This window comes from Anomalospiza imberbis, chromosome 5 (genome assembly GCF_031753505.1).
Source record: "Anomalospiza imberbis isolate Cuckoo-Finch-1a 21T00152 chromosome 5, ASM3175350v1, whole genome shotgun sequence".
Classification (NCBI taxonomy): domain Eukaryota; kingdom Metazoa; phylum Chordata; class Aves; order Passeriformes; family Viduidae; genus Anomalospiza; species Anomalospiza imberbis.
Window position 1 is genome coordinate 52,374,103 of NC_089685.1, and position 26,438 is coordinate 52,400,540.

The following is a 26,438-nucleotide window of genomic DNA, read 5'->3' on the forward strand; positions in this document are numbered from 1 at the left end:
CAGCATGCCTAAAACAAAAACCCTTCTCCTTATAATGATAGTACCTCTAACCTATGATGACATCTCAGCTGCTATGAAAATGAAAACATTTTCAGACTGCTCCAGGACCAAGAGAGGTATCCCCATGCAGAGCTGAGGACTTGCACTAATGAATCCATTGACAGCCAGATAATTGCCTGGCCTTATGCAGTGATGCCTGCCTCATCCAAGCAGAGGGGCTGGCTCTTGCAGCCGCCCTGGCACCGTGTCATTTGGCTCCCAAACACGGTACCAACACGTGCAGACTTGGACACAGCAAGAGAGCTCCACTGGAAAATGCTCCCAGAACAAGGGGGCCTTTAGAAGGTGACAACTTTGTTTGGGAGTCAGGACAACTTTTGGATAGTGGATATCAGGTCCCAGCATGACCCACTAAACTACGTGTCTGTCTATGACACAGGGTAGAATCATGTTTAATCAGTCCAGATCCAAAACTAATAGAGGGTTAATCCAGATAAGCTTTTAGGACAGTAGCACTACTCAAAACCAGTCACCAGGGATTCTTCTTTGAAAAGTAACCAAACAGAAAACAGACCTTTTCCATTCCATAGCTGTGCGCTGCAGTGACAAGCACTAGCTGTTTCAATATACCCCTCTTCCAAAAACTACAAAGTTAGCTGTTACCAGTGCAATAATACTAAGCCAAATATTGACACCCAAAAAATAGTACTTTTATTCTTCTCTTTTCCTCTGGCTTTCTAAATATGCTGGGGTTTTTTTTCCTATGGCTTTCTAAATATGCTGCTCCAAAGCCACAGGGAAAGTCTATCTATCTAAATAAAAGTTAAGAAGATGGTTTTACAGAAGATGAGACAGGGAATCACTGGCATTGTTGAAGAGGGCAAAAACTGAACCCCTACGAGTGAGTAATCAGGATTACCACAACTGAAAGATACGTTTTTTGGCAAGAACATTTAGAGCCCAATTTTCCAGGCAAAGCTCCATTTTTAAAATGTCCCTGACTGACTCCATGCGTTAAATATGGCTGTGCACTCCTATGTGTCCTTGATTCCCCACAGTTCTCCAAAAAACAGTGTAAGCATGTTCTTGCAGCTCCTGTGGGAAGCTAACATCTGGATTGTCTCTTTGGTTGACCTAGGAGGCCAGATTTGTCAAAACTTGAAAGCACTGTGCAGAAAATGCCTTTCTAGGCTTCGAAGCCAACTCTTGTTGGTTCAGCTAACTAGGTGGTGGAATTCCCCAAGTTTTACATTTGCCTTTGCAAATACTTCTTCGAACTGGCGCCAGAAACCTCTCCCCTTTAACTCTAGGGAATGAAGCAGAAGAACTACTGGCAACCTTTTATTCTCCTTTATTGCACAAGCTGGTGCTTTATCTTCCACTTGTACCTCATGCATCCCTTTGATTGCATTGCTTGTCTGAAGGGTATTTTGATAGCACCCACCCTCCCAGATAGATCCATGTTTTCCAGGGCCAGCCAGCTGGCTGTTGTGTCCTCTAGCTCTTCAGGAAACTTTCCCAGTCTATCTCCCTAGCACTGTGAGCACAGGGACCAGGTATGCACATCATGTTCTTGGTTTGCTTTAATCCTCTAGCTGCCAGCAGAAAGGTATGGCAGCTCTTTAGCTTCATCTTGCATTAACTGACTTTGTGTCGAGTAAAAAGCTGCAGCCTTCCTATAACTGAGGATTCTGCAATCAAGTGTTAAAAATAACTCCAGCACCCTCTGCCAGCTACAATAATAAGGCTTTCCTGAAGACAGCTTTGGCTAAATCCTACAATAACAATGTCACAGGAATTCTAGAAATGCTAAATCTGCAGTTATGCAATCTAATTTCTGTTGTATGGACAAACCCCACACTTTAGGCCACTGATAGAGCATCAAGTTAGAGAAGAAAGGCACCCCTTTTCCACCTTCATTCATGGTGTGACAAGAGGCCACAAGTGACACCATTCTCCCCATCTTCTCTGCTCTTATTTGCTGTCCTCCACATTCCAAGGCAACACAGTGCATGACATAAAGCGAAGTTCTGGGCTGGCACAGCAGCCTGTGGCTCTTAGCTGTGTTCCCAGCTCTTCCTCCATTCCCAGCTCTACCTGCTTTTGCAGAGAACCCTTTGCTGGGTTTTGCTTCCTGGATGGTGGCAGCCAATGCTTCCGGGGGATGAAAGCCAGATTTTCCTGTGTACGAGAGAGAGGGATGTGCTGGCGGTTGCATTTTCCAAGAAAGAGGTGTACAGTACAGCTTCTCTTTTACAAGATTAAACAATTCTAAGAATGTACCCTTGTGTGGCTCATATCCTCTGGCTTTGTAAACTCAACCTGGGCTTTCCTGCAGGGCCTTCAGTACACATGCTTTCTATGCTCTGTTCCAAACATCTTAAGCCAATCCCTTTTGCCAGTTTGTCCAGAAAACAGGCAAATGGAAATAAGCAATTGGACTTCTAGAAACTTGCATAAGAATCTGTGTGTGAGTGCCGAACTCTGAAGAAGGAGGCTCTGAGCCCAGGAATGTACCTACTTTCTCCTTCCTGTATTTAGCTGACTAAGATTCCTAAACAGCGGCTCCACATCCTAAATTACAGGTTTGGACTGGAGAACTTGGCCCATGGCTTGGATATCTTGTGTAATTCTGCTGCGGCTAAACTCAGATTTTTCCAGAAGATGGCCCTGTGTCTCCTAACACTTCAGGCTTTTCCCCCCAGGATCATTGTTCCTAGCTAAGAGACTGCAAAACATTGCCCTAAACAGGTGAGATGCTCAGGACTAAGGTAAAGGGCTTCTTTCCTGAAGTGCTGCTTCCTCTGCTCTTATGTGCTGCTGATACTGGTGCAACTCTGTAAAACAGGGCAGAGCAGAATCTGGGAGCCTGAGTCAGACTGTTTTCCTTTACCATACACACTAATAAAGAATAAATGATGATACTGATGTTAAGACATAAAAGCAATGACGAGAATAGCAGTTCACATGGTTTTGCAAGATTATAATCTATTGCCAATGTGTCCTGTTAGCTTTGTCTTTGGAGATAACTCTCTTAATCAGCTGGAAAGCCAATGGAAATTGCTGACCAGAAAAAGATGCTATAGAAAAAGCAAAATAATTGGAGGGCAGCTGAACTGTGACACTAAATAACAGTAATAAGTCAGACAACCACTAACACTGCTGAGCAAATACCGTTCTACTTGAGTGGGAAGAGAAAAACTCATGGGGTATGCCTGCACAAAAATATTCTCCTGTGGCTTGGTCATGTGCACTCACGAAAGAAATTGAAGCTGAACCATTTGCTATGGTAGGGAGAATAGTTTTTGACAAAATTGGATGTGACAGAAGGTGTCTGGAATACACATTAGAAATTAGGGAAGTTTATGGCCTCAGAGGAAAAAGAGAGCAGACCCTTTCAGACAGACAGAATTGATGAAGCACATTGCTTTTTCAGACTCACAAAAAGTGGTAACTGGCCAGTTGGCTATTTCATCTGTGGAGAAAGGGCCAAATTGCTGCTTCCTTTCTTTCAGTGAAGGTGCATATCTGAGTCTGCTCCCCCAGCCCTTCTGTTGGATTTATTTATCATGGAGCCTGAAGGAAACAGATACCAGTTAAATCTGTCATGCGTGATGGTAAATCAGCAGGTTTACAAGCTATTGATTGATAGAGGGAATAACTGTGTCTCTTGTTTCCTTAAAGTTTATGATCTTAAAACTAACACAGATGCTATTGAAGAAATTTATTACTGATTGAGCAAGTCCTCCTAGTCAACCAGTTATTCTTTTATCATAAAATGTGTGATAAATTTAATATGGTTCTTTGGCATAAATTAGTGAATGTCTGCAAAAGCACTGAAATTAAATATCTGACTTACAGTGCACAAGTGGTTATAAAACTCCCATTCTAAAACAAGTCCTTGATCAAAGTAGCATAGTTGCAAGGCACGCTGATTAGAAGCTGAAACATTAATTATGGCGAAGGGTCAAGAACACCTCTTATCTACGCTCAAATAAAAAGTAATAAAGAAGCAGAGATTTGTCTTAAGGCCAAAGCTAGAGAGTCCTGAATTACTACTAACAAAGCACAAAGGTTTATGACAGTTCACTTCATTCATGAAGATGAGACACTTCAGTACCTCATCTAGTATTTGTACTACTCTAAAAGTGAGCCCTGCTCATTCAGGAATGGTGCAAGAATAAAGCCCTGTCTGAAGTGAGCAGGCAGCACAGGCAACTGCATTTTGGGTAACGTACTAAGTGAGTATAACCTGCAGGAAGGAGGGGGAAGAGGTCTGGGGTTCTGAGTAGAATAAGGTGGTTGCCCATGGCCAAACAGCCTGGGAGGTGCAGTTCCATCAGCTGCTGTGATAAGTGGTGCCGACCCTTATACAACATAGACTTATCACAAACTTCTATCTGCACTTAAATAAAAGCTGGTTTTCAGTTGATATCCTTTGATCTGGTCACTACTGAGGACCAATGAAAGACAGAAGAGATTGAAACACCTCAGGCTGAGCAGCAAAGTAGAGGGGAAAGATCCAGGTTTGTGCCTTCTCTGATGGAAAGATGGATGAGCAGTGGTGGTTTGAGTCACCCAACTTTGGTACAGTCTGTCAGGAAACAATGGAATAAGATATGACACCTAAAGCAACACTTCTAAAAAGTGGCAATACCACAACATGACTAGCCTGTGCAACTCATCAGCACAGTTTACCACAGCTCATTACTGCAGGATGTGGAAGGATTAAATATGTGAAATGCCATAAATGATAGTTTCTCCATTAGAATGAAAATAAACATATGGTATAAAGTTTCCAGACTCACAGATGTCTCAGACCTTCAGCTGGGATGGTTCAATAGAGGCAATATTTTCCAAAAACTATTCCCTAGATTGCTTTGCATTTTTATATGAAGCACCTTAGACCAGAATCTGTCAGAACTAATATTCCACATCAGATGAAATGGACTAGTGCAATAAAAACATACATATATAATGTAAACCCATCTCCGGCCATTGGTAATCAAGACCTGATCCAAAAAAAGCCACCCTGAGCCCCTAAAAAATAAGGTTATTCCTTGAGATGGAAGAGACTTTCAAAAGATTATTTGTACAGATTTAAATCCCATATAAAAAATAAAGAAATATACAGAAGTTGAGCTCTAACACAAGTCAACTGATTCAGCCAAAAGCAGATACAGTAACTGCAAGCATTTTCCTCTATTCTACCCTCCTTCCATGTCTGAAACTGTGCTGTTCCCTTACCTGTGAGACTATCATTCCTCACCTATTCCTTCTGCATTTCTTACTGACCAAACTAGCCCTGGTGACTGAGAAAAAATGCAACCCAATAATCAACATTTCCTTGCCTAGCAGAGTTTAGTTTACAGCATCAGGAAACAACAGGGAGCTGTGTTTGTGCAATCTCTCAAGAGTGTGAAGGGGGAAAATTCTAGTACTGGCTTCACATCCCATTTTCCGTCTCTTCAACAAATAGAATTCAAAAATCTATTTTATGGTAATGCATCATTGTCCTCTAAATGCTCTGCTTTCATACACTTGAATGGTAAAAGTCAGACAGGCTGAAGAAATCTAGAAGACACATTGTTTGCAAAATCACATTTCAGAGAGAAAAAACACTGATAACACTTTTGGAAATACACTTGTCTTTCAGATAACTAATAATCACTTAGGCTTGAGCTTGCCAGTCCTTTTAGTTGAGCCCTGTTGCTCTGTGCCAGTCAGCCTGAGCTCTACAACTGCAACTCCAAGCTCGTGCGGCTCACTGCTGGGGCAGAGGTCTGAGGTTACTGTCATCAGTCACCGTAGACTTGTAATATTTGTGTCAGGGCTTTCATCCTGATGCCTCTCTCAAATCCTCTCCTGCAGGTTCAGGCAGGGACAAAGCAGAGAACATGTTGGAGGTTGTCATTGCTCCATGCCTCGCACTTTTGTAATGCTGCCCGGCATGCCCCGAATGAAAAGCAGCCATTGAGTGTGCCTGAAAAGCTGGTAGCTGCCATGGTCTTCATTACATCCCACTAACAACCAGGAAAGGGCCCTGCCACGGATCGAGCGTGCTTTTGGGAGGCTTCCACAATGAAAGCAGCAAAGCACTGAAACAAGTGTTACATTGTCTCCCTCAATTAAGCACACAGTACTGCATCATCACTGCTGCAAATACTCTAGAGTGCCAAATTGTGCCGTTTTGCTTCTAGGACCTCATTCAGGTCTTTAATAAATCAGGGCACATGTGAGCAGTTTTGTATTTTAAGTAACCTTTAGGCACTGCGTGCTGGAGCAGAAAGTTCCTCCCAAGCCCAAACAGAAGTTGGTCCATTTTGTGTCCATCAGAGTCAGCCAAGATGGGCACTGAGCAAGCAGGCTGGAATATGGTCCCATTATCCCAGAATAATCTGCCACCAGCTCACAGTTCTGGGACTGAAAGACAGGGATGAAGACATCCCCAGGTGTCTTCAGCAGTCCTTCAAATCTTTTCTTTCATATGCATGGAAGGGAAGACCAATGTCCTTAATCATTGAAGCATTCTATAGCAGCTATGAATTTCACACCTTCTAGTTCAACAGGTGGTGGAAGAGAAGCTGTTTCTTTCATGACAAACTCATGGACAGCCAGGCCAGTGGCAGCTGTAAAAGGACAGGTAGGAGAGAGAGGAAGGAGAGCTATTGCTATGATGAAAAATGTCCTTCACAACAACACTTACTGCCAGTCCTGCTTCTCTTCTTCCCTTGGCATTGTCAAAACCAACACATTTGACATCCTCTCTTCATACTACCTCATTTCCAGATGCCTCTGGCATCTGTTTTCTTCATAGAAGAAGCAGTGTGGTCTTGGCCCTGCACTTGCAGATAGCAGAATCCAACTCCTGCTATTTGCTGTTGACAGACAGCAGCACAGCAGAGCAGTTTGACTTGCTCTACTTCAGTTTTTCTTAAAGTGAATCAGATGTCCCTGTTACAACAGAACAATGCCCTTGAAAAGGATGGGAGAATAGCATTGCTGCACGCCCTTGGCCACCGCCACTTAGAGCTGCTCTCTCATTATAAAAAGTGTAGGAACCATAAGTTGTTTTCAGTACAATTTTAGTGACCAGACAAATAATTTCAGTAACCAGTTTTGTGCTTTTTTGCTTAGTTTGGCCTTCATGTAATTTTGTTTGCCACATTGGCTAATGGAAAATATGGAAAATATGACTGCTCTGAAAAAACAAGCTTACTCTGAATTTTGGCAATGATGAGCAAACATAAATGAAGCACACAGTACAAAAATGTCACTTATTAGGAGGTTTCTTGGGCTCATCTTAAACTGAAGCAGTAAAATATATATAAATATACACTAAAGCAAGTACTGTTTCTTAACCACACAGTAAAGTAGCTGTTCAGAACTGGGAATACCAGTAGATAGTCCTGACCTTTCAATTGTGATGCCAGCAATTTTAAGTTGCTTTGAGAAAAAATAAGTCAAATCCAAATTCCTGCACTGCTGGAATGTCCAAACTATTCAAAGAGCCTCTGATCAGCAGGTGGTTGACCAGTTCTGCTCAACCAAAAAGTCATCTTCCCCTTGAGTAAGCAATTTTATCAAATGGGTGTTGTAGGTAAGCCCTTGCTCTCTAGATAAGAAATTCTGAAATTATTTTCATATCAAATGCATTTGATTCTGCTTCCTGAACACACTGATATTTTCTCTTTCATGGACACAGTGAGACAAATTTTTGCTTTGCTGCCTTTTCCCAGTCTAATCCCACATGCTCAACAGTTTTGAGAAAAAGTGCACAGCCCTCTCTTATTTAGAAATTGGAATGTGGTTGCCTGGGAGGTAAAGGATGGTCACTCAGGGTGAATTACACCATGAATCTTACACATATCTCAGGGACCCTCTAGCACTGAAGGAGAGGTAAGCAGTAGGCTGACACCATGTTCATTCTTTTCCTTCTCCCACCAGACTCCCAAAGGTTCCTGTCTGGAGGCGGTGAAGATTGCCATCGATGCTGGTTACCGCCACATCGACGGTGCCTTTGTCTACTTCAATGAGCATGAAGTGGGACAAGCCATCCGGGAGAAGATTGCTGAAGGGAAGATCAAGCGAGAAGACATATTTTACTGTGGCAAGGTGAGAACCTGCACTCAGATTATTTACACTAAATCCAGGATTTCTGTGAATGGTCTTTCTTAAGAGTGCCAGTGGTCAGCATGTATCCTTCCAGATCCAACATCCTTTATTTTTCTTTCCTAGCTTTACAGAATGCTGCAGATCTTTATCTGTTATCTGTTTGCTGTGAGGCACAGGAATCACTGTTCTCTGTTTAAATCTCTGATAGCAGTGGAAACCATGCAACATCCCTTCTGCTTAGTATTGTAGGCACCTGCAAGTTAAGACCACGGCGACGTTCAGCCTCAAGTGCTGCCTAACCTGTTACTGTGCCACACATTGTGTTGTCACACACAGAGCCCCAGCTGGACAATGATCCTGCAACTGAGCTATTTTCTGTTAGAGCAATTCCCTTCACATGTTTGCCATGAGGTTGCACAATGAAAGGGGTGGGAGCAAGCACGTGCATGCCAGTGTCTGTGTATGGGAGAACAGCAAGTGCCTACATTGGTACTACTGCCAGAAAATTACTCATCAAGCTACACCCTTAGTTACTGTATCGCTTGTAATTAAAAAGTTCTAGGATGATGAATCAACTTACTTGGAGAGAAGATATCATTACACTTCTGTTCTAGAGCAATGAGGCTGGAGTAATGCATGAGCTTTTATATATTCAAGTCTTAACTCTATGATTTGACTGTCTCCTACAATAATCAAATCCCTTGTCCAATGAATTACCCAGGTATAAGAGAGCTCATTGCACAGTGCAGAATAAAGACTGACTGTCCAGTTTCTAAGGGAGTTTATGGCCTCAAATAGTCCTTCCTGCAGTGCCTCTTTGAATGTATCAGTCTAATATTTTCCTTTTCTCCTTTCCCAAATAAGACGTAATCCACAATTACTCAACAGACTTGCAAATAAACACCACTGTTCCTAGAGTGAAAGATCCCATGGGACGAGAGGCCTGGCTTACTGTGAGCAATTTAGTGAAGTTCTCTGATCTGGGAAAACTAAGCTTCATATTGGATAGTTTGCAGACCAAGTGGATTTTCAGCAGCTATAGACTAATTTCCAAGTACAGCAATTTCCAATCTGTAAAATATGCACCTCTTTTCCAAGTTTCCTGCTTGGTTCTGCTGATAACAACCTTGCCATTCTGAGAAAAGCCTCACGTTCTCAAATCCTCTGCCTTTATCAGGGGAATTTCTCAGTCTCTCATACGCCAAATATGTTGATTTGGTTTCAACAGTTTTATAGTTTCATTATTGCAAATTATCAGTAATATTACAAATCAAAACCATCAAGTTGTGCCAAAATGTTAGAACCAGATGTCCTAACAATTTTGAGTATTGTAACTTTCTCAACTGCTTCCCCTGCAGTTTATTTGCCCAAATCAACCTTTAGGCTCTATGAAAGCACATCTCCTGGTAAAATCTCCAAACTTCCTTTATTTATTAAGCCTTTCTGTATTCAGTTGTCTGATCTGATCACCAAATGATTTTCCTAGTCAGTAATCACTACTTAAACATTGAGTCATTTGGAAAACTGCAGGTCCTGCAAGCCACAGGGCTGCAACACACAGTACCACAACAGCCAATGCCTGTGCTCCCAGCCTGCCGTGTGTCTGTGCGGTGACACACACATGGATTTCTCTTACAGTTGTGTCCTGTTTGTGCTTGACAAAACGTCAGCTGCTCAGGGTGATAGTTCATTATAACATTTCTACAATCTTTAAAAGAGTTCAAAGGCAGAAATGGAAAATACTCTGCAACAAATTCAACCCATCACAATCTAGGATTTGCACAGGTTTCACTCAAAGCTCTCATAGCAGCTCTGAACTTCCCAGAAGGAGTGGGAATGGATCTCCCTTGCCTAATGTATCTTTAGTTTAATGCACCTCACAAACTGAGGTAGCTTACAAACTACATGCAAATCTCAACCCAGTAGATACTTCGGGCATTGTTCAGTAACTGACTGATATGACCTGTTGCATCTTCTAGGAAACATGGTAGATACACAGACCATTCTTGGAAGCACCAGGCACTACAGAAGTTAGTTATGTTTTCTGCCTTACTGACATCAGAAGTACTGGAAATTCCCAAGAGCCTTCAGACTCAAGCCCCTCGTGCAGCTATTTCCTGAAGCAAAGATGATGGAGATGGAAGGCTGATCCATCAGTAGGGTCTGACGAGAGCAGCCCTGCTGAGTGGCAGCGTTACTGGAACAGTGACCTGGTATGATCACGCTGCATCTGCCAGTTGAAATCATCAGCACTTGCACTTGGCTCTCGCTGCTGGCTGCCTGATCAGGCAGAGCAGCTCAGCATCCAGAAATTTTAGAGGTTTTATATCAACTGCCAACATCTCACTTGGCTTATACAGCAAGACCTTTTTGGTCTCCTCTTTCATCCCAGGATATTTCTTTCATTAAACTAGAAGTAACATTTCCAGGAAATGTGGTGTCCTAAAATGCCAAAGCCAGCTGGCAGCTTTGACTGCTCAAACATGGCTTCTACTTAGGTAGATAATACAATAACTTGTACAAATCATGAAAACAGTTATAAAGCTCTCAAGTTTCCATGGCATCAATGTATTAACATAGCACAAATGTTTGCTGTTTTTAAAGGCTGGTTCTTCAGAACATCTGCAGTTTTTAGAGGGAAGTATATTCACAGGCAAATTCTGAGCTCAATAGAACTGGGCGAGAAAGGGCACTCAGAAAAACTACTTCTAGGCAATATATCTCAGGTTACCAAATTTCGAAAACACAGTAACAACCTGGGCATGAAGGGTCTACAAAGTCATTTCCTTGCTTAAATGCAAGTTAAGCTCACTTTGCATGTAAAATGCTTAAAAACATATTGCCCAAAGGTTTTCAGTAAATCCAGTGGAACAACTTAAACTCTTGAGAACAGCACCTTGGTCCCTTACTGTAGTACACCTTAGCCTCTTACCTCTGTCTGCTGATCATAAACTCTTCACATCTTGCAGCATACAGCTGAGAAAGGTCTAGTATGAATTTCCAGGTCTTTTGGTTTGTCACCTTAGGGCAGGGTCAGATGTCCTGGTCTCAGTACAGCTTAACATGTCCTTGCTTCTGTGGGCAGAACTGAGTAGATTGTTTTCCTGGGGAATAATTACAACATAGTTAAAAAACCCCACAAGCATCTAAATTACTTAAAACTTACACAGGCTATGCCCTTTAACACCTATAATCAACCTCTTCTCCCTCTTCTCTCCAGTTTGGTGTCTTTAGAATGAATTTATGCTATACCTCGGCATGCAGGGGCTGTCAGCTTTGGTGGCAGAACTCACTAGACAAGGACCATACCAGAAAACAGCAGGTTTTTCCAACCAGCAAAAGTGTCAAAAACCGCAATGTGACTCCGCCACGTTAGTTTTGTAAGTCAAAAAAAAAAAAAAGAAAATACTCCAAGTTATTGTGCACATTGAAATGGCACAAAAAAAAAAAACCTTCTATTGTGTGTTAATACTGCTGCAGTTAAAATTGACAAAACTCAATCAGTTTACAAAGAGCTCTTGGTTACTAATTGTCATGCTATGGTTTTGCTCTTGCAAGAGACTTGCATCAGCAGAGTTCAGTTAGAGATAGTGCTAAACACTCACCAGCTGAGCACACTCCATAGCAACCTCAGGGCATAACCCTGAAAGGAAGCAGTTTGCATTAAAGAGGTACAGGAGATTGTGCTTTAACTACTCACACCTGCATTACAGTGACTAAACACAAAGACATCTTCCCGTGAGGACTGGAGAATAAGAGAAAACTTTCCTAGGTCAGGCAGCCTCCCAGGCTCCCCGACCACAGGAGAAAACCAGAAGATTCTCTTAGTGCTTGGCTGTTCAATAGCTAACTCACATGATCCAAGCTTCTGCCTTCAAGCATAAAACTGACCACAGATTCCTTGTGGAAACAAAATTTTTCAGTGAAAGCATATGCTTGGAAAACAAAAGGAATCTGTCTAAGTTCATTGAGCAAGAGTTTGCAATATACTCAGCTCAGAAGAACCTGTTTTGTAATAAAAAAAAAGTAATGGCTTTACTGGGTCAATACTTCATCAGTCCTGGGTAAGAATTCCTGTCTTAACCTCTGCACCTGGCTCTGACAGAAGGCAAGGTAAGGCCCTCAACTCTGCCTTGCAGGGATGGAGACCATGATGTCTTTGCACACTGCCTAATGGGCTATGTCAGAAGGACAAGAGGGAGGGAGTGTGTGTTGGGGGTCTTCAGCTGGCTCTCTGTTCCTCCTGGCACCCAAAGAAAGCCTGTGCTTGCCTCCCCAGCTGTGGAATACCTGCCACCCCCCAGAGCTGGTGCGTCCCACGCTGGAGAAAACCCTGAAGATCCTGCAGCTTGACTATGTTGACCTCTACATTATTGAGCTGCCAATGGCTTTCAAGGTAAAAAGGAAAATTGCTTGGAAAAAGTGCATGAACTTAGCTTGAACCAAGGTCTCCATCTATTATATTCCTTACAGCTTCCAGCCAAGGTTGTCAATAGCATTTTGAGCAGATAACATATATATTTTGATATATACTGCATACATGTATTTCTGTGCACTGCCCACCCAAACAGAGGCATATATAAGGTGGTGTGAGAGCAGGCCAGGAAAGATGTTGCTTGGAGTATTTCTGCTGGAAGGACAGGTCTCCCAACAGCAGTTGAGCAGCTCCTACTCTGAAAAATTACCATAACTGAGCAGTACATGTTTCTGAATCCCCTCTGAGCCATGAGGAGAGTCACTGGAGGAAAGAGCTCATACAAAGGAGCAACAGGCCACGGGCAAAGTTCAGAGACGGAGAGGGAAAGGTAAAACATCACGAATTTTGGTTTCCTTACTCTGTCCCACATTAAAGCTGCTGGGCAAATTGTGATTATGATCTTAATCTCTGTAACTCCAGTGCTCAGCTTCACTAGATCCCAACTGGTGCCAAGCATGGGTTGTCCATCTCTCGTTCTTAAATGATCAAGTCTGATATTCCCCCATACTGCTGGCTCTTAGCAACTTGTAGGCAAAACCTTTGAGAGCAGAGAGCTCACATCATAGTTGCATGCCTCCCTCTTGCCAGTCCCCAAACTTTCTGCTTTCACAGCTGTTTGTGCCTTGCTTTAGAATTTTCCTCTACAAGTACATGATATAAAAGCAAATGAAATGAAGAGATTTATATTCAAAACATTTAAGTGGTTTTGAACTAATTAAATCTTTCTTCTAAGAGAGAATAGGGTCAGGCAATTAGTTTGTTAATTGTTTCTGAACAAGGTTTGAGCTCTAAACTGGCCTCTTTTTGCAAGAAACATAGATCTCTGATTATTAAAATCATATTTTGCTGCAGACTCCAAATTAACAAAACTATCACATGGGAAGCAATTTACCAATGAGGCTATCACATTACACTTGCAGCCCTTTTTTCCCCCTGAGGAGGCCATATCCTATTAAGACCTGTATAGGAGTAACCAGACTCTGATATTAACATTTTATTTATACAGTCACACGTATGGAATCCTTTTGGGTACATTTCTGAACATTTCCCACCACTAGTAATTTCCTGTTTCCCTTTTCTTGTGTTTGTATTCTTTAGTAGTTCATTCTCCCACATAGTGAAGGTCATCGTCTCACAATATAAAGATATATACAGCTGGCTTTAAAGTAATGTACATCTGACTCCCTGAGGCTTGTATCAACAATCTTGAGTAGTTAAAGGAGTAGCAGACCTAGAGATTCATTCATGTTTCTCATGAGAGGAGAGAAAAAAAAAAGTCACTTTCTTCCTGAAAAATATACACTTTTCTATGTCAAATACAAAATGAAAAAAAACCCCATCCTTTTGCAGTGGTGACAGGTTTCCTTTCTTGGCTCTCTCTCTCACAAATACACCCATCCTGCCTGCGATGCTTGCCTTTGATGAGGAGCATGCAGGTGTAACTCTAAGAGACTCCTACTCCCCCCTAGTCTGCAAGCATTGGTGCTTTCCTCCCCAAGTCTAGCAAAAGCAGTCTCTGGTTAGAAGCAGTGATGTACTTAAGACAGAACTTACAGTACCACCTAGAAAACAGTAAGAAACATGCCCCTGCAGAGCCCAGCCAGCTTTGTCACAGGGCATTCAGGCAGAGCAAAAGGACTATGGCTTCAGAGAGCACCACTCAGCAAAGCCCCTCTGCTTTTAAACAGCTCAAGAATGGCCACCACGTGGGGTGCAATTATTCCCTGACCTCCCAACATTAGCCTACCTGTATTTTTTCCCCACACAGATTCCCCATTCAGGATTTTTGTCCTTCCTGCCTTTAGCCCCCAGCAGTGTTGTTCAGCTCCTCCCCACTAGCAAGGCAGTAGCCATCAGAAACAGGTCTCCTCCAGGCCACCATGTGCCCTCCCTCTGCCTGGGGAGCTCATACTCCACAGGTATTTTAGGGGTAAAAAACCAGCAAGTTTTTGGGGCACTCTTCTCAGATGACTGATTCATTAGTAAGCACCAAGTTGTGCACTAAATAATCTGCAAATCTGTCCCAAACTAATGATTCTATCATCTGAGAGAAAAGCAGATATTTTAGTGTTACGCTGAAAAAGTCAGATCTAAGGATCTTGTAATTTTAAAAGAATAACTCAAAACAGACCATTGGCCATGGCAAATAGTGACCATCACTATTTGACTTCCTGTTGCCCTTCTGTTTGTAGGACAGGCATTCACAGGTTGTTAAAATTGCTTTCCCGAGAAAGCCTACTTGTCAAAGACCATTTTATGAAAGCAAGGGGATGTGCAGAATTGTCTTCCTGAATGTTGTTGGTGAGAAAATTATAATGGGAGCAGGACTTTTCCTCTCAGTGGCTAACAGCTGCTGGGTTTAAAACCCAGCTAGTAAGCTGTCTGGTATCTTTTGGAGTGCCTCCAGACTTTGGACATGACATGATAAGATGTGATCCCACATAATGGCAGTGGCTGTGTGGTGTTGCCACACTAATTTGAGTGCTCATACAACAGCATGAAGCATACCTTTCATCCAGTGTAAAACACAAGACTATCTCCAAAAGAGCTGCAAGAGAAGACATCAGCATCTCTAGGATGACTGGGGCGGGGTAGTTCATGAGAACACAGAGCTAAAATACATAACCAGCTTCTGAAAGACCTTTTCAAAGACCCTGTAACCACCACCCTGTCACCATCAAAACACTGCCTTTCTCTCAGCACTTCATCCATCTGCAGGCAGTTCTTCCATTCAGAAATTCCCTTTCATAAAAAGATCACTTGGTAGAGAAAGTTTTGCCTGGAAACTATTGAGCAGAGACAACTGCAATTCTACATCTTCCAGAATTCTCTGCAGGTAGGAGGAAGAGGAATTGATCACTATAGAAATCCACAGTAGTTCACACCACATCTCAATCGAGAGAAGTTAATCTTCAAACACCATTCACCCTGACTTGGTTCATTTTTAAAACACAAATGATAGAGGAAAATAGGAGGATGATAAATCAGCTGATATAATTGCTGCCTATTGACTTCTATAAAAAAAAGTTGAATAAAAGTGAGTGAATTAGAAGTGGGACAGAGTAAAAATGTCCTGAATTCAGACTCATTTACTAAAATTAAACAGGTCCAACTGTTTAATATGTTGAACTTGCAGTCCTTGGAAAATGTGCTGGGGTATCATGGGATGAATGTTTTTTTCCAAAATATCATGGGGTGGTTTTGCAAATAAAGCTTTTCCACCTCATGTTATGATGGCAAACACTTTGCCTTCTAATAGAAAAAAATGTACCCAACAGCTACCTAACTCCTTCTAGTCAAGATATTCTCTTTTGCCAGCAAGACAGAGCAACAAAAGCAACAAGTTGTCTTCGTGGAATTCTCTGAGGAAAATCAGCACATTTGGAGGAGAGAGGCTTATGCCTGTAACTGAGACCTTGGCCCTCTGAAATCTGAGGCTGAGTTTTCCTTAGGCTCACTTTTCCCATTAAATGCCTTGGATTTGAACTCGACTGAATTGGGAGGTGATAGTTACTGATCGTATTAGTCACAGCTGCATGTTCCCAAGGAGTTACCACGTCAACATCTTGTACCCAGGCCTTTGAAATGTAGTGGTTTGAAGTCAGATCAAATGTCAAACATCACCGAAGGGTTTTTGTTCAAAAAAAAAGAAAAACCAAGCCCCAACAAAACACAAAAGTGAAACTGTGATCAGACACAAGGGAGGGAGGTGTTAATGCATTGCCTGCAACAGCAATGAAATGACCAGCAAATAAGAGAAAGCTGTGCTTGTGAGATATCAGCTCATAAATCATCTCTGCAGCCTACAGAGTAGAGAAAGAGTTTCTAGTGCCCAAAGAAAGGTGGATAATGCACTTAAGAGGTTAGCTATGCCAATAGCCCCTTACTGCCAGTAGCTCCTGGACCCTCCAGCTGTTGGGGAGAGTACCAGCTCAGTCCAGTTCCCAAGTGCCTAGGGCACAAGCAGGAAGCAAGGGAAGGGCCAAAACAAAGAGCAAAGAAGTAGAAGACAATACAGGCTGGTACTCTAACCCAGCCCTTTGGAAGGAGATGAGTCTTTTGGATGCCATAACATAAAGGTCAAAAGTTTACTGAAAAACAAAGCCATCCAGGAACTCCTGAGTGTACTCTCATGTGACAGTTCAGGAGTGTGTCCAAGGACGATCCAGCAGATGAGGATGTGGTAAGCCCAGCATGAATGACCTGCTGAACTTAGGGTGTTTCAGAAAATTACTCAATTTTTTTTTTTGTTGTTTACTAGTAGAAACAGAGCCCGTGAAAAAGTTTTTGCTCTAAGGAATGAAAAATTTTTCTTTAAAGCACAGCAGTATGGTTTTACTTTTCAGCCTGGAGATGCACTCTACCCAAAAGATGAAAATGGAAAATTTATCTACCATGAGACAGACTTATGTGCCACTTGGGAGGTAAGCAAACACAACATCCATCCATATATGCCCTAAACCCACAGATATTCATTCTCATTTTTACTTGTGGTTTTCATAAACATAACTGAAGCAAATTGCCAGGGCAAATGGATCGAATTCTACTAGCTCCATGGATAAAATTTACTTCTATCCTTAAGCATTCTTTAAGCATCTTTCTTTTTGCTGTCATTTAATTATTTTTATAACAAAACACCGAAACCTCAGACATCTACATTCCCTCTTTAAGAGAGTGCACTCTACATTCAAGACCTACCTATCATTAGGTTTTTATCAATCCTTCCCCTTTATCAGATCTTCACAGAAAGAGAAAATTGGAGCCCTCAGAAGAGACTAGGTCATCTTGAAAAAAATAAAATCTTTTCTCTTGCAGGAAAAAACAGATTTTGCCCTAAAGCCCACCATAAAAAAACCCCAAACAACCAACCAAAAAAGCCCTATTAAAAAAAAAGAACCAACACCTCCCCATTCAAAACCCTTCCCCTGAAAAACAAAGCCTGAGACCTTGCCATCACTTGCCATTAGAACAAGTTCACTCCTAAATTTACTTATCAGATGGGAACACAAGATTTTTCTGCTAAGAAAACTTGGAGGGAAGTAGCATTTGCCTGAAAGATTGCACCCTAGATTTGTTTGTGATGTACTGTAGTCCTTTAGGCAGATGTCTCACTAAGCCTAGTATCACTTGGCTTCAGGATCTTGGGTGAGGAAGAAAGTGAGTCTAGCAATCTCCTCACATTTCTGCATCTCAAAGCCATGGACACCTCTTTAGTTCATGGCCAGAGCTGCTCAGCTCTCCCTCTGCACCAGGCCTGACAAAATAGCATCACTAATTACATCCAGTTCACACCAAGAGAGATAAGAGGTGCTACTACGTGCTCCACTTCAACTTGCACTGTCCAGATCTGGATAGTCATGTCCCAGTTTAGCTCTACTCGAGGTACAGCAGATAAAGATGAAGAATGGTGAAATTCTATGTGAAATTTTGAAGGGGGAGAGAGCCCAGAGGGGGCCTGAACTTTCCCTTGGCAGCTGAGCCATCCAGGCTGGGTCTCAGAGGGAAGGGGGACTTCCACGATAGCTGTTTATGTTGTATTTAATTTGGCTGATGCAGTTCATTCCCCTCATTTCACAGAATGGTTACTCAGATGTTAAAAGCATCTGAGCTCTCCCAACACTGCTACATTTTTATCTTTGAGATGGTGTTTAATGTAAAGGTTATTCTATAGCAGGCCCCTCTCTTCAGCTAATAAGCCAAGAGAAAAATAGGTGGTGGGGAGTGCCTGCAAATAGCAGCATTAATCTGAATTAAAATGGCTCAACTCAATCCAGATAATTTCACTCTCTGTGTGGTGCTAGCTGGCAAAATTAATCCAGATGACTGTATTGCTGACTTGTCACCGAGTGATAGAAGGCATATGAGGCCAACTAGAGGTCATCAAACACACAGTGCCTCCTACCTCCCTGCTTTCAGCTCCTGTAAGACAGAAAGAATAACAAAACCTGGAAGGGCATCCAGCTCCATGGTGGGGTCTGCTCTGCCTCAAAGAGTCACTGAATTTTTTGTGTGCAGAGTTTCGGGCAGCAAAGGGGAAGACCATAGGAAAGGACCCCCTTTCCCCTTAACAACCCAGCAGATTAAGATAACAAAGACCACGGAACATATTCATATCCAGTATTCATAAGAGTTTCTCAGCTACTAGGATTCATCTGAAGTGCAAAATATCTAGAATGCCTCTCTCCCATCCACCTTTTTTTTCTGCTTGATACCATACTGAAGTTTTCTGTGCAGGTTTTGTGATGTGCTTTGCCAGACATTTAGGGGATTTCACTGGATAAAGACTTCAGATGGAAAACTGTCTTACTAATCAAAAGGAGTGAATTGACTTATCAGGAAAGCAATCTGATTTGTTCACTTTGCCTTCTCCAGCTTTGAGGCACTGCTAAAGCAGCATAAATTAAGCAAAACTCCCTAAAAGCAGTTGCCTGGCACTTAAGTATCTATATCTCAGGTTATATCTTTCTGCTCTCCAGACAAATTCTACCCTCCCACGAGGTAAAAAACATTAGGGCTTGGTCTGGAAAGCAGGTCGACACAGGAATAGAGTTTGGTTTGTCTGGACAGCACCAGCCTTCATGCTACTAGAGCTGTTAGTTCTGCTGCAACAAAGGGTCCCATTAATGGTCTATCTTCCACCTCTCTCTAAAATGCACACTCCAAGAAATCAAGCCAACACATGGGACTCCTCTTGTCTTTGCTTTCTTTGCAGGCTCTGGAGGCATGCAAAGATGCAGGCTTGGCAAAGTCTATTGGAGTATCCAATTTCAACCGCAGGCAACTGGAGATGATCATGAACAAGCCAGGACTTAAGTACAAACCTGTCAGCAACCAGGTATGACTGCAAGCCAAGGGCAGTGCCTGCCACGGTGCCACTGCCATTTGGGGAATGCAAACACACAGAGAGGTGATGTGTACTTTGCCACAGATGCTGCCCTCCATACTTCCATTTCTAGCTTGAAATGGAAGTATCTTCCTATCTAGGCTAGAGATCAATATTAGAAAGCTCTGGAGCAATCACTTTCCTCAGTTTCTGCTCCAGGACTATAAAACTGCTGCCTCTGCACCAAAGCTCCATAACAAGATTGAATGCTGAGTCAAAGCAGATCTTAGATTTCTGCCATGTACCTTACTTCAAGTCCAAAATTTCCCAAGAAAGCCATTTCAGATCTAACCAGTGCTCAATGAAGCCATGTCTACCTTAGTTGACATCAGCACAACCCTACAGATCCTGAATCACTCCAGGCTTCTCAAGTGTAAAAACCATTAGAAGCAACTCCTGAACTTCCTGTACTTGCTCTCTTGTACTTTTCCTACAAGATATTTGTAAGAGATAGAGAAAACATTCAATTAAAGGAGACCCTGTTACGTGACTGGCCCGAGCTGAGCAATCCCGTGAGGATGACAGGCACATCCAGGTTAAATTACAGCAGCGGGGCTCTGAGAAGGTGACAAGTGGCAGCGACCCATCTGAGTGCCCAGTACCTTTGGCTCTGGCATTTGGCAGGTCTCTGCATTTCCTAGAAATCTCTGGGAAGCCCTTCTGACTCGTCTGGCACAAATATCCACATTAGCAGTAATAGAGATGAGGCCAGGGACCAACCAGGACCAACTTCCCACTCCCAGCACGTGGCCTGGAGGGTTGGAATGGCCATGAGGCATGGCAAGGAGGCTGACCACAGCTTTCATTTCTGTATTTGGCCTGGAGGGAAAGGCTGCCTGTGAGAATAAGAAATTCCAGCACCCTTCCCTGGTATTAACATGCCCAGCGGGTGCAAAATGCAATTGCTGTTTCTGGCATGCCCCTAAGACTGCACTGAGCATTGCTGATGCTTCCTGGGGTCGAGGAAAACCAGGCAAAAGATTAAGCTCAGCTTAGGGCAGCTGGCCAGCAAGCATAGAAGTGCCAGATAGCTTCAGACTTGCCAGATAGCAACCACTGCAAACAGTGGTTGCTCTGTCACCTTTTAGACATCCATTTCCCAGAGTCTGAGACCACAGCCAGAAAATCCATGCCTGTGAGGGAACAGTGTTTGCAACGTGGGAGGGCAAAGCTTGCAACAAGGTCATAATCTCAACTTTGAATGCCCCCTCCCCCCCATTCTAACTGGGACAGTTTATGCCAACACTTCCCTTAAAACAACATCAGATTAGTCATCCTGAATGCAAGAGGCAGAGAAATGGAGAGCTGACCCACATGAGATGGGTTGCCTTCTCAGTCTGCTCATCTAGCAAGCTTGCCTCACCTTCATAATCCCCACTTATTGCCACCTTTCCACTGCAGGCCAATAGAAGTTCCCTGCAGCCAAATTATGGTTGCAGATATTAATCTGTTGTCCACCAAAAAAAATTAATAAAAAAATCAATAACCCAGCAATGTACAATTAGAATAGTAACCACAGATAGTGTTTCCCTACTGCCTAATTTACATCTATCCTTTCCTGAAAGCATCACCTGGTCTGTAGCTCTCACAAATATTGGGATATCTTCTGCTTCTGTGTCTGGTCCTGTTGATTAGTCATTCTTTCTGTGCTACTCTTGCAGGTAGAATGCCATCCCTACTTCACCCAACCCAAACTCCTAGAATTTTGCAGACAACATGACATTGTTATTGTTGGGTACAGCCCATTGGGAACCTCAAGGGATGAATCATGGTAAGTCCCCATGTTACTTTCAAATAGAAGGACAATATCCAGGGAAACATAGTTCTCCACTGCTGTATCTCCGTGCAAAATACCTCTGCCCCCATTTTTTAAAGTGGTTTTGAACCTCAGTGTCTAAATATTACTGTTGTGAGTGTAAACTTTCAACACTCCTGCTGCATGCTGTCATCAAAGAATGCCAGGTGTCTGCATAGGAGGTTGCCTTAGGTCTCCTCTAAGAGAAGGCAAGTGTTTGGAACAGAGAACCCGTGAGGCTTAGGTGAGGAAGAAGAAACAAAGTCAACGTTAGGACATCACACAGGATGTTGCCTTTGATAACGCGCCAACCTAAGAGCCAAAGCTTTTCTCTTGTCTTTCACCCTATTTGTCAAAAGGTGCAGTGTTCTGTCCACAAACAAGTAGATGCCCCTATGTTTTGACATTAAAGATTAGGAGGCTTTTGTTTTCTTCCCACTTTTTTTCCAGGGTAAATGTGTCCTCCCCTCCTTTACTGAAGGATCCTGTGCTGAATGCCATTGGCAAGAAGTACAACAAGACTGCGGCACAGATTGCTTTGCGTTTCAACGTCCAGCGAGGGGTGGTGGTGATCCCAAAAAGTTTCAATCCACAACGCATCAGAGAGAATTTCCAGGTAAATTCATACCCCAGTAGCACATGGATAAATCCACTTACATTGGCTTAGCCCCTATAGAAGGTAATTTCCCCGTTTTTTCTGTAGACATATGTGAGACTTAACCAATGGCAAACTTTGCCGCATTTGATGCTTCTTGTCCCCACCACTAAATGGTAACAAGGTATGACAATAATAGAGCAGTGCATAGAGGAAATGTTGGTGTCTTTTAACCCTCTGGAGCAGCTAAAGCTCCAGCTGATGGTGTGTCCCAAAGCACCAGTTGCTGCAGTGAGCAGCACAAGCAAGATGAGGTGACTCAGTAGGTCAAGGCTGCAGGAGCTCAGGAAGGACTGATTGTTCTGCCCCATCTTCAGGTATGGGACAGCTCTGCTATGGAAGGGTTGCTGCACACAGCTGTGACAGAAAGGTTCACAACCACAGCACCAGAAAACATTTGGTTTGACTACCACCCAAAAATAAGATGATTTTGTTCCTGCATCCCTTGCAGCACTCAGTACTCACACTGCTCCCTACTTTCCCTGGAAATACACTGCTTTCAAAGCTGGTGGCTCAATATTGCCAGACTACCTTCCACTTCTTGCAAAAGAGATGTAGGCAAATGTGACTGGGCTTATTCATGTCCTTGAGACTCCTGCAAATGCAAGTAAGCATGGTTTGTGGGAGAGATACAGGGAGAAGGAGGGATTGTACTTCTGGAATCTGGAACATATGAAGGTTGATTATGACAAGAAATGCTAACACATTCCTAACATCTCTTCCATTAGATCTTTGACTTCTCCCTCACTGAGAAAGAGATGCAAGAAATTGAAGCCCTGAACAAAAATGTTCGTTATGTGGAACTGTTAATGTAAGTACAGGAGAAATCCTAGATCCTCATAGAGCATTCCTGTTCTTTCAGAGAATTAAAAAAAAATCACTTCCTTTTAAGATTAACTTTTGCATAAACAACCCTATTCTAAGGTAAGGCTTAAACATGAGAGACTTTTAATGCAGCCTGAATATGCTCCCAGACCGACTGCAAAAATAAGTGTTCAATATTTGCCTGCAGCTCAGGTTCTCAAAGCCCACCTAGTAGAATGTGAGTGTATCTTCCTATTCAATTTCTCCTCCATCTCCTTAAACTCCTTCTGCTATGTGGGAATGGTGGTCTCAGACACTGATAAGGCATAGCATCATCCCTATCTAGAAGTGTGGATATTGGAGCTGAAATTCAAATAAAATTTATTTGTATCTTCTTCTAAGAAAAACAGAAGAACAGAAAGCTTGTTTGACTGCTAGACCACTTCCTAATTATCTCTTCTGAGACCTATCAAGGCTTAATCTCTTGCTGCTTGTCACCTAAAGCTTACCACCCAATATAGTTTTGCTTCACCTGAAAGCTCAGACCTAGCCAACAACCCCTCTCTTCCAGATGATGAGGCTGTTTAACCTTCAGCTCAAAAGCATCTACAGCTTATGGCCAAACTTTGCTTTCCCTTTTTCAGGGCACTCAATAAGTAGCCAAATGCTAGAGATTGATTTCCACGCATTTCTCTTTTTACCTTAGATTATCTGTGTCCTGCTAAGTTGTATCATGAAATGAAAAGCATTGATAACAGCATTAATAGCACTCTAAAATGTTGACCATTGCTCAAAAGATACAGGGAAATGTTGCAAAGAAACAAACAAACCACTTACTGTGCTGCATAATTATGATCAAAAATATGCACTAAGTTAAAAGCGTCATAATGGAGTTCATTTTTCACATTTAAGCTCAGCCAGGTGCTCTGAAGCTTTAGTTTCTTAAAACTTAAAATAGCCTTCCATCAATTAGCAGTACTTAGTTGCAGAAGGCTTCTCACAAATGGCCTACGAGATTCTTAAGTGTGTTTTGGCATCTGCCACAGTCTGGTTTTATATAGCAAAATTGAGTTATAGCATCATTTAAATTTTGAAGACTATATACACGAAATGTAACCTTGGTGCAAATTCAAGAGCCTTTCCCAGAAACAAAGTTAAAGGCTGCACATGCCCACAGGAGAAGAACTTTCTAAGCCACCAATCTAAAATACTAGTAAGTTCAATGCTTTGCTTTATTAGACTGAATTTGGTCACAGGAGGCCACTAAGGGTAAGGAAAACAGGATGCATAGGAGAGGCATTGGGCAGCTCTAGTTTTCACAAGAGCTCCATGTTTGGGGAAAAATGTTTAAGTACAATCTGATCTCAGCTATGAGAAAAGCCTTATTGGAAAAGTGATGTTGCCACGTAAGGAGCAGATATATAGATTTATATATATAGATATATATGCCTACTCTGCGTTACCACACTGAAGTGTCTGGCATTGACACTGCATCAGACAAATTACCAGCCTAAACACATTTCTTATTTCATCCAGCAGTCTGTATCTGAAAAAGTCAAACCACGACACAGAGAGACTTTTGGTTAGTCAACTTCATGGAAAACCTTTGACTGCTGTGATGCACATGCCAGCAGGAATGGAAAAACCCAGCTTTTCTCTGGTTCTTCCCCTTATCAGCTACCATAAGGGTACTGTGTGCAAACCTGTTGTTCCAATGGTATGAGTAAGCCCATGCAAACAGGATAACGCAATCAGTGGAATGAATTAGCAAGTTAACATCTGAGAAGAAAATGGAGGTTTCATAAAAACATGAGTACTTCAGGAAATCTTAATCTGAAATTGTTTCTTCTCCTCTTGGAGAAATCTGGAAGCAGATTTCTGTTTTACATTAATGTATCTGCTTGATTTATCTCATGCTCCCATTCTCTGCTATGGATGTTTTTCCTTACCAGTTATGCCAAGCTGCACTGACTCCTTCCTCCAAGTGAATAATTTTCACTCAAAGGACTCAGACTTTTGAATATGTGGGATCTGATTAGCAAGCATGCTCAATAGATGAAAAGTAGAGATAATGACACTGGCAACTCAGACATCATCAAATTATACTGAAGTCAAATAAGCCAAAGTGTTGCAGCTTGTTTTGGTTTTGGGGATTTTTTTTCAACCAACTCAATCTGTTAATGTGTAAACACTTGATCTTGGCTGAATATTGGAATGAAATGTTTTGACACAACCAATTCAAAATGTTTGATGCCTTCCAGTTAGTTACCTTCAATATTGTGAAACGTGTCCTTCCCAGACTGGAACGATTCACAGCTGGATAAATGCCAGTATTTGTTGCGCTGTGCTGTAAGGCAAGGCAGACAGCTGTCATGGTGCACCTGAGAATGCTCTTCCGAAATTTTTCATTTAGCTAATGGAAAGAGTTTGTCAAGCCAGGGCTTGTGATTTAGCATCAGCTTCTCAAACAAACCAGAAAACCCACAACAGAAAACAGCTACCTCTCTCTCAAGTCTGCCAATAATGGGCAAACACAGTGCTATTTTTTCACCTGAAGTTGACCCTGGGAATTTTCTTCTTGCCTTTTACAATAATCCTGGATTGTGCATCTTCCCTGAGCATGCAGTTTCTAAAAAAATGCCTGAAATGTCTCTGTCTTTGTTAGGATGTACCCATGACCATCCCTTCCTCCCATGAACTGGGTCATCCCAAAGCTTATTTGTAAATTCTCTGCCACTGTAGATGCTGGCAGAGTATCCACATGTAGGCTGAGGTAGAGGACAGCCAGACCTAGTATAGGTATGGCAGCTGCTTGGGGAAAGCACACACCCTAGACCCAGACCTGTTCATGCCAGCTCTAAGGGCACAAGACAAAGTAGAACACTCTGGTGTCTCTACCTCTTCTTCACACATAGCCCTTATTTCTAGGTGTCTTTCTAGACATCTGAACAAAGTCTTCTCTTTCTACAGTGCACACATGGTGAAATCATCCCCCTTTCCTAAAACACTTCTACTCACCTGAGTTAATTAGGGAGAATAGTTGACATCCAGAGTCCTGTTGATTTTCTCCATCTCTCCATAAGATATGCAGTCTGTAGGCCTGAAAAATGGTCCTTCATCATCCTCTCCTTAAATACACAGGCTTGCTTCCAACTCTGCAGGGGCAGTTATTCAGAGCATAACAGCTTCTGAATAAGTAGAATAGCCTTCCATGAAGGCCACATATATATTGCAAGAAAGAGGTTTGCTGGGCACAGGCAGACTGCAGTGATTTGATATCTTGCTTCACCCAAGGGGCTTACTTGTCCAATCTGACTTTCCACAGGTGGCGTGACCATCCGGAGTACCCCTTCAATGATGAATACTGAAAAAGAGGTGGGTCTGGACAGCCAGCCAATGCTGTTAGGCTTTGCTGAGAGACACTTAATGTTTGGTGCTTTGTCTTCATGTAAGGCTGCTCAAATCAGCATTAAAAACATTACATTTACTTATTTTTGTCTTGTCAGTCTCTTCTTGTTATTGATGACCAAATCTATTTAATTCATTGATTTTCGGGTTTTGGCTTAGCAGGCTTTAATGCTGAACACCGAAGGTTCAAGACTGACCACTGATAAAACTGGGGACTTCTCCCAAAAACAAGCTTGCTAGTTTAATCAAAATTGGTTTTACTTAATGGAATATTCTTCACTTAATCTGAAGCAAAACATTC

The 26,438-nt window shown here is 42.3% G+C and overlaps 1 protein-coding gene across 2 annotated transcripts in view; it reads left to right on the forward strand.

The window, feature by feature from the left end:
- Positions 1-26,216, forward strand: part of AKR1D1 (aldo-keto reductase family 1 member D1) — a 34,804-nt gene extending 8,588 nt beyond the window's left edge. The window contains exons 2-9 of one of the 2 annotated variants that reach the window (XM_068190785.1): positions 7,948-8,115; positions 12,395-12,511; positions 16,939-17,016; positions 19,305-19,427; positions 21,137-21,246; positions 21,721-21,886; positions 22,654-22,736; positions 26,055-26,216. In XM_068190785.1, the coding sequence (XP_068046886.1) occupies positions 7,948-8,115; positions 12,395-12,511; positions 16,939-17,016; positions 19,305-19,427; positions 21,137-21,246; positions 21,721-21,886; positions 22,654-22,736; positions 26,055-26,097 (888 nt within the window). In that variant the 3' untranslated portion in view covers positions 26,098-26,216. The remainder of the gene's footprint in view (positions 1-7,947; positions 8,116-12,394; positions 12,512-16,938; positions 17,017-19,304; positions 19,428-21,136; positions 21,247-21,720; positions 21,887-22,653; positions 22,737-26,054) is intronic. The other variant, XM_068190786.1, reaches the window with a different exon arrangement.
- Positions 26,217-26,438: the final 222 nt, after the last annotated feature.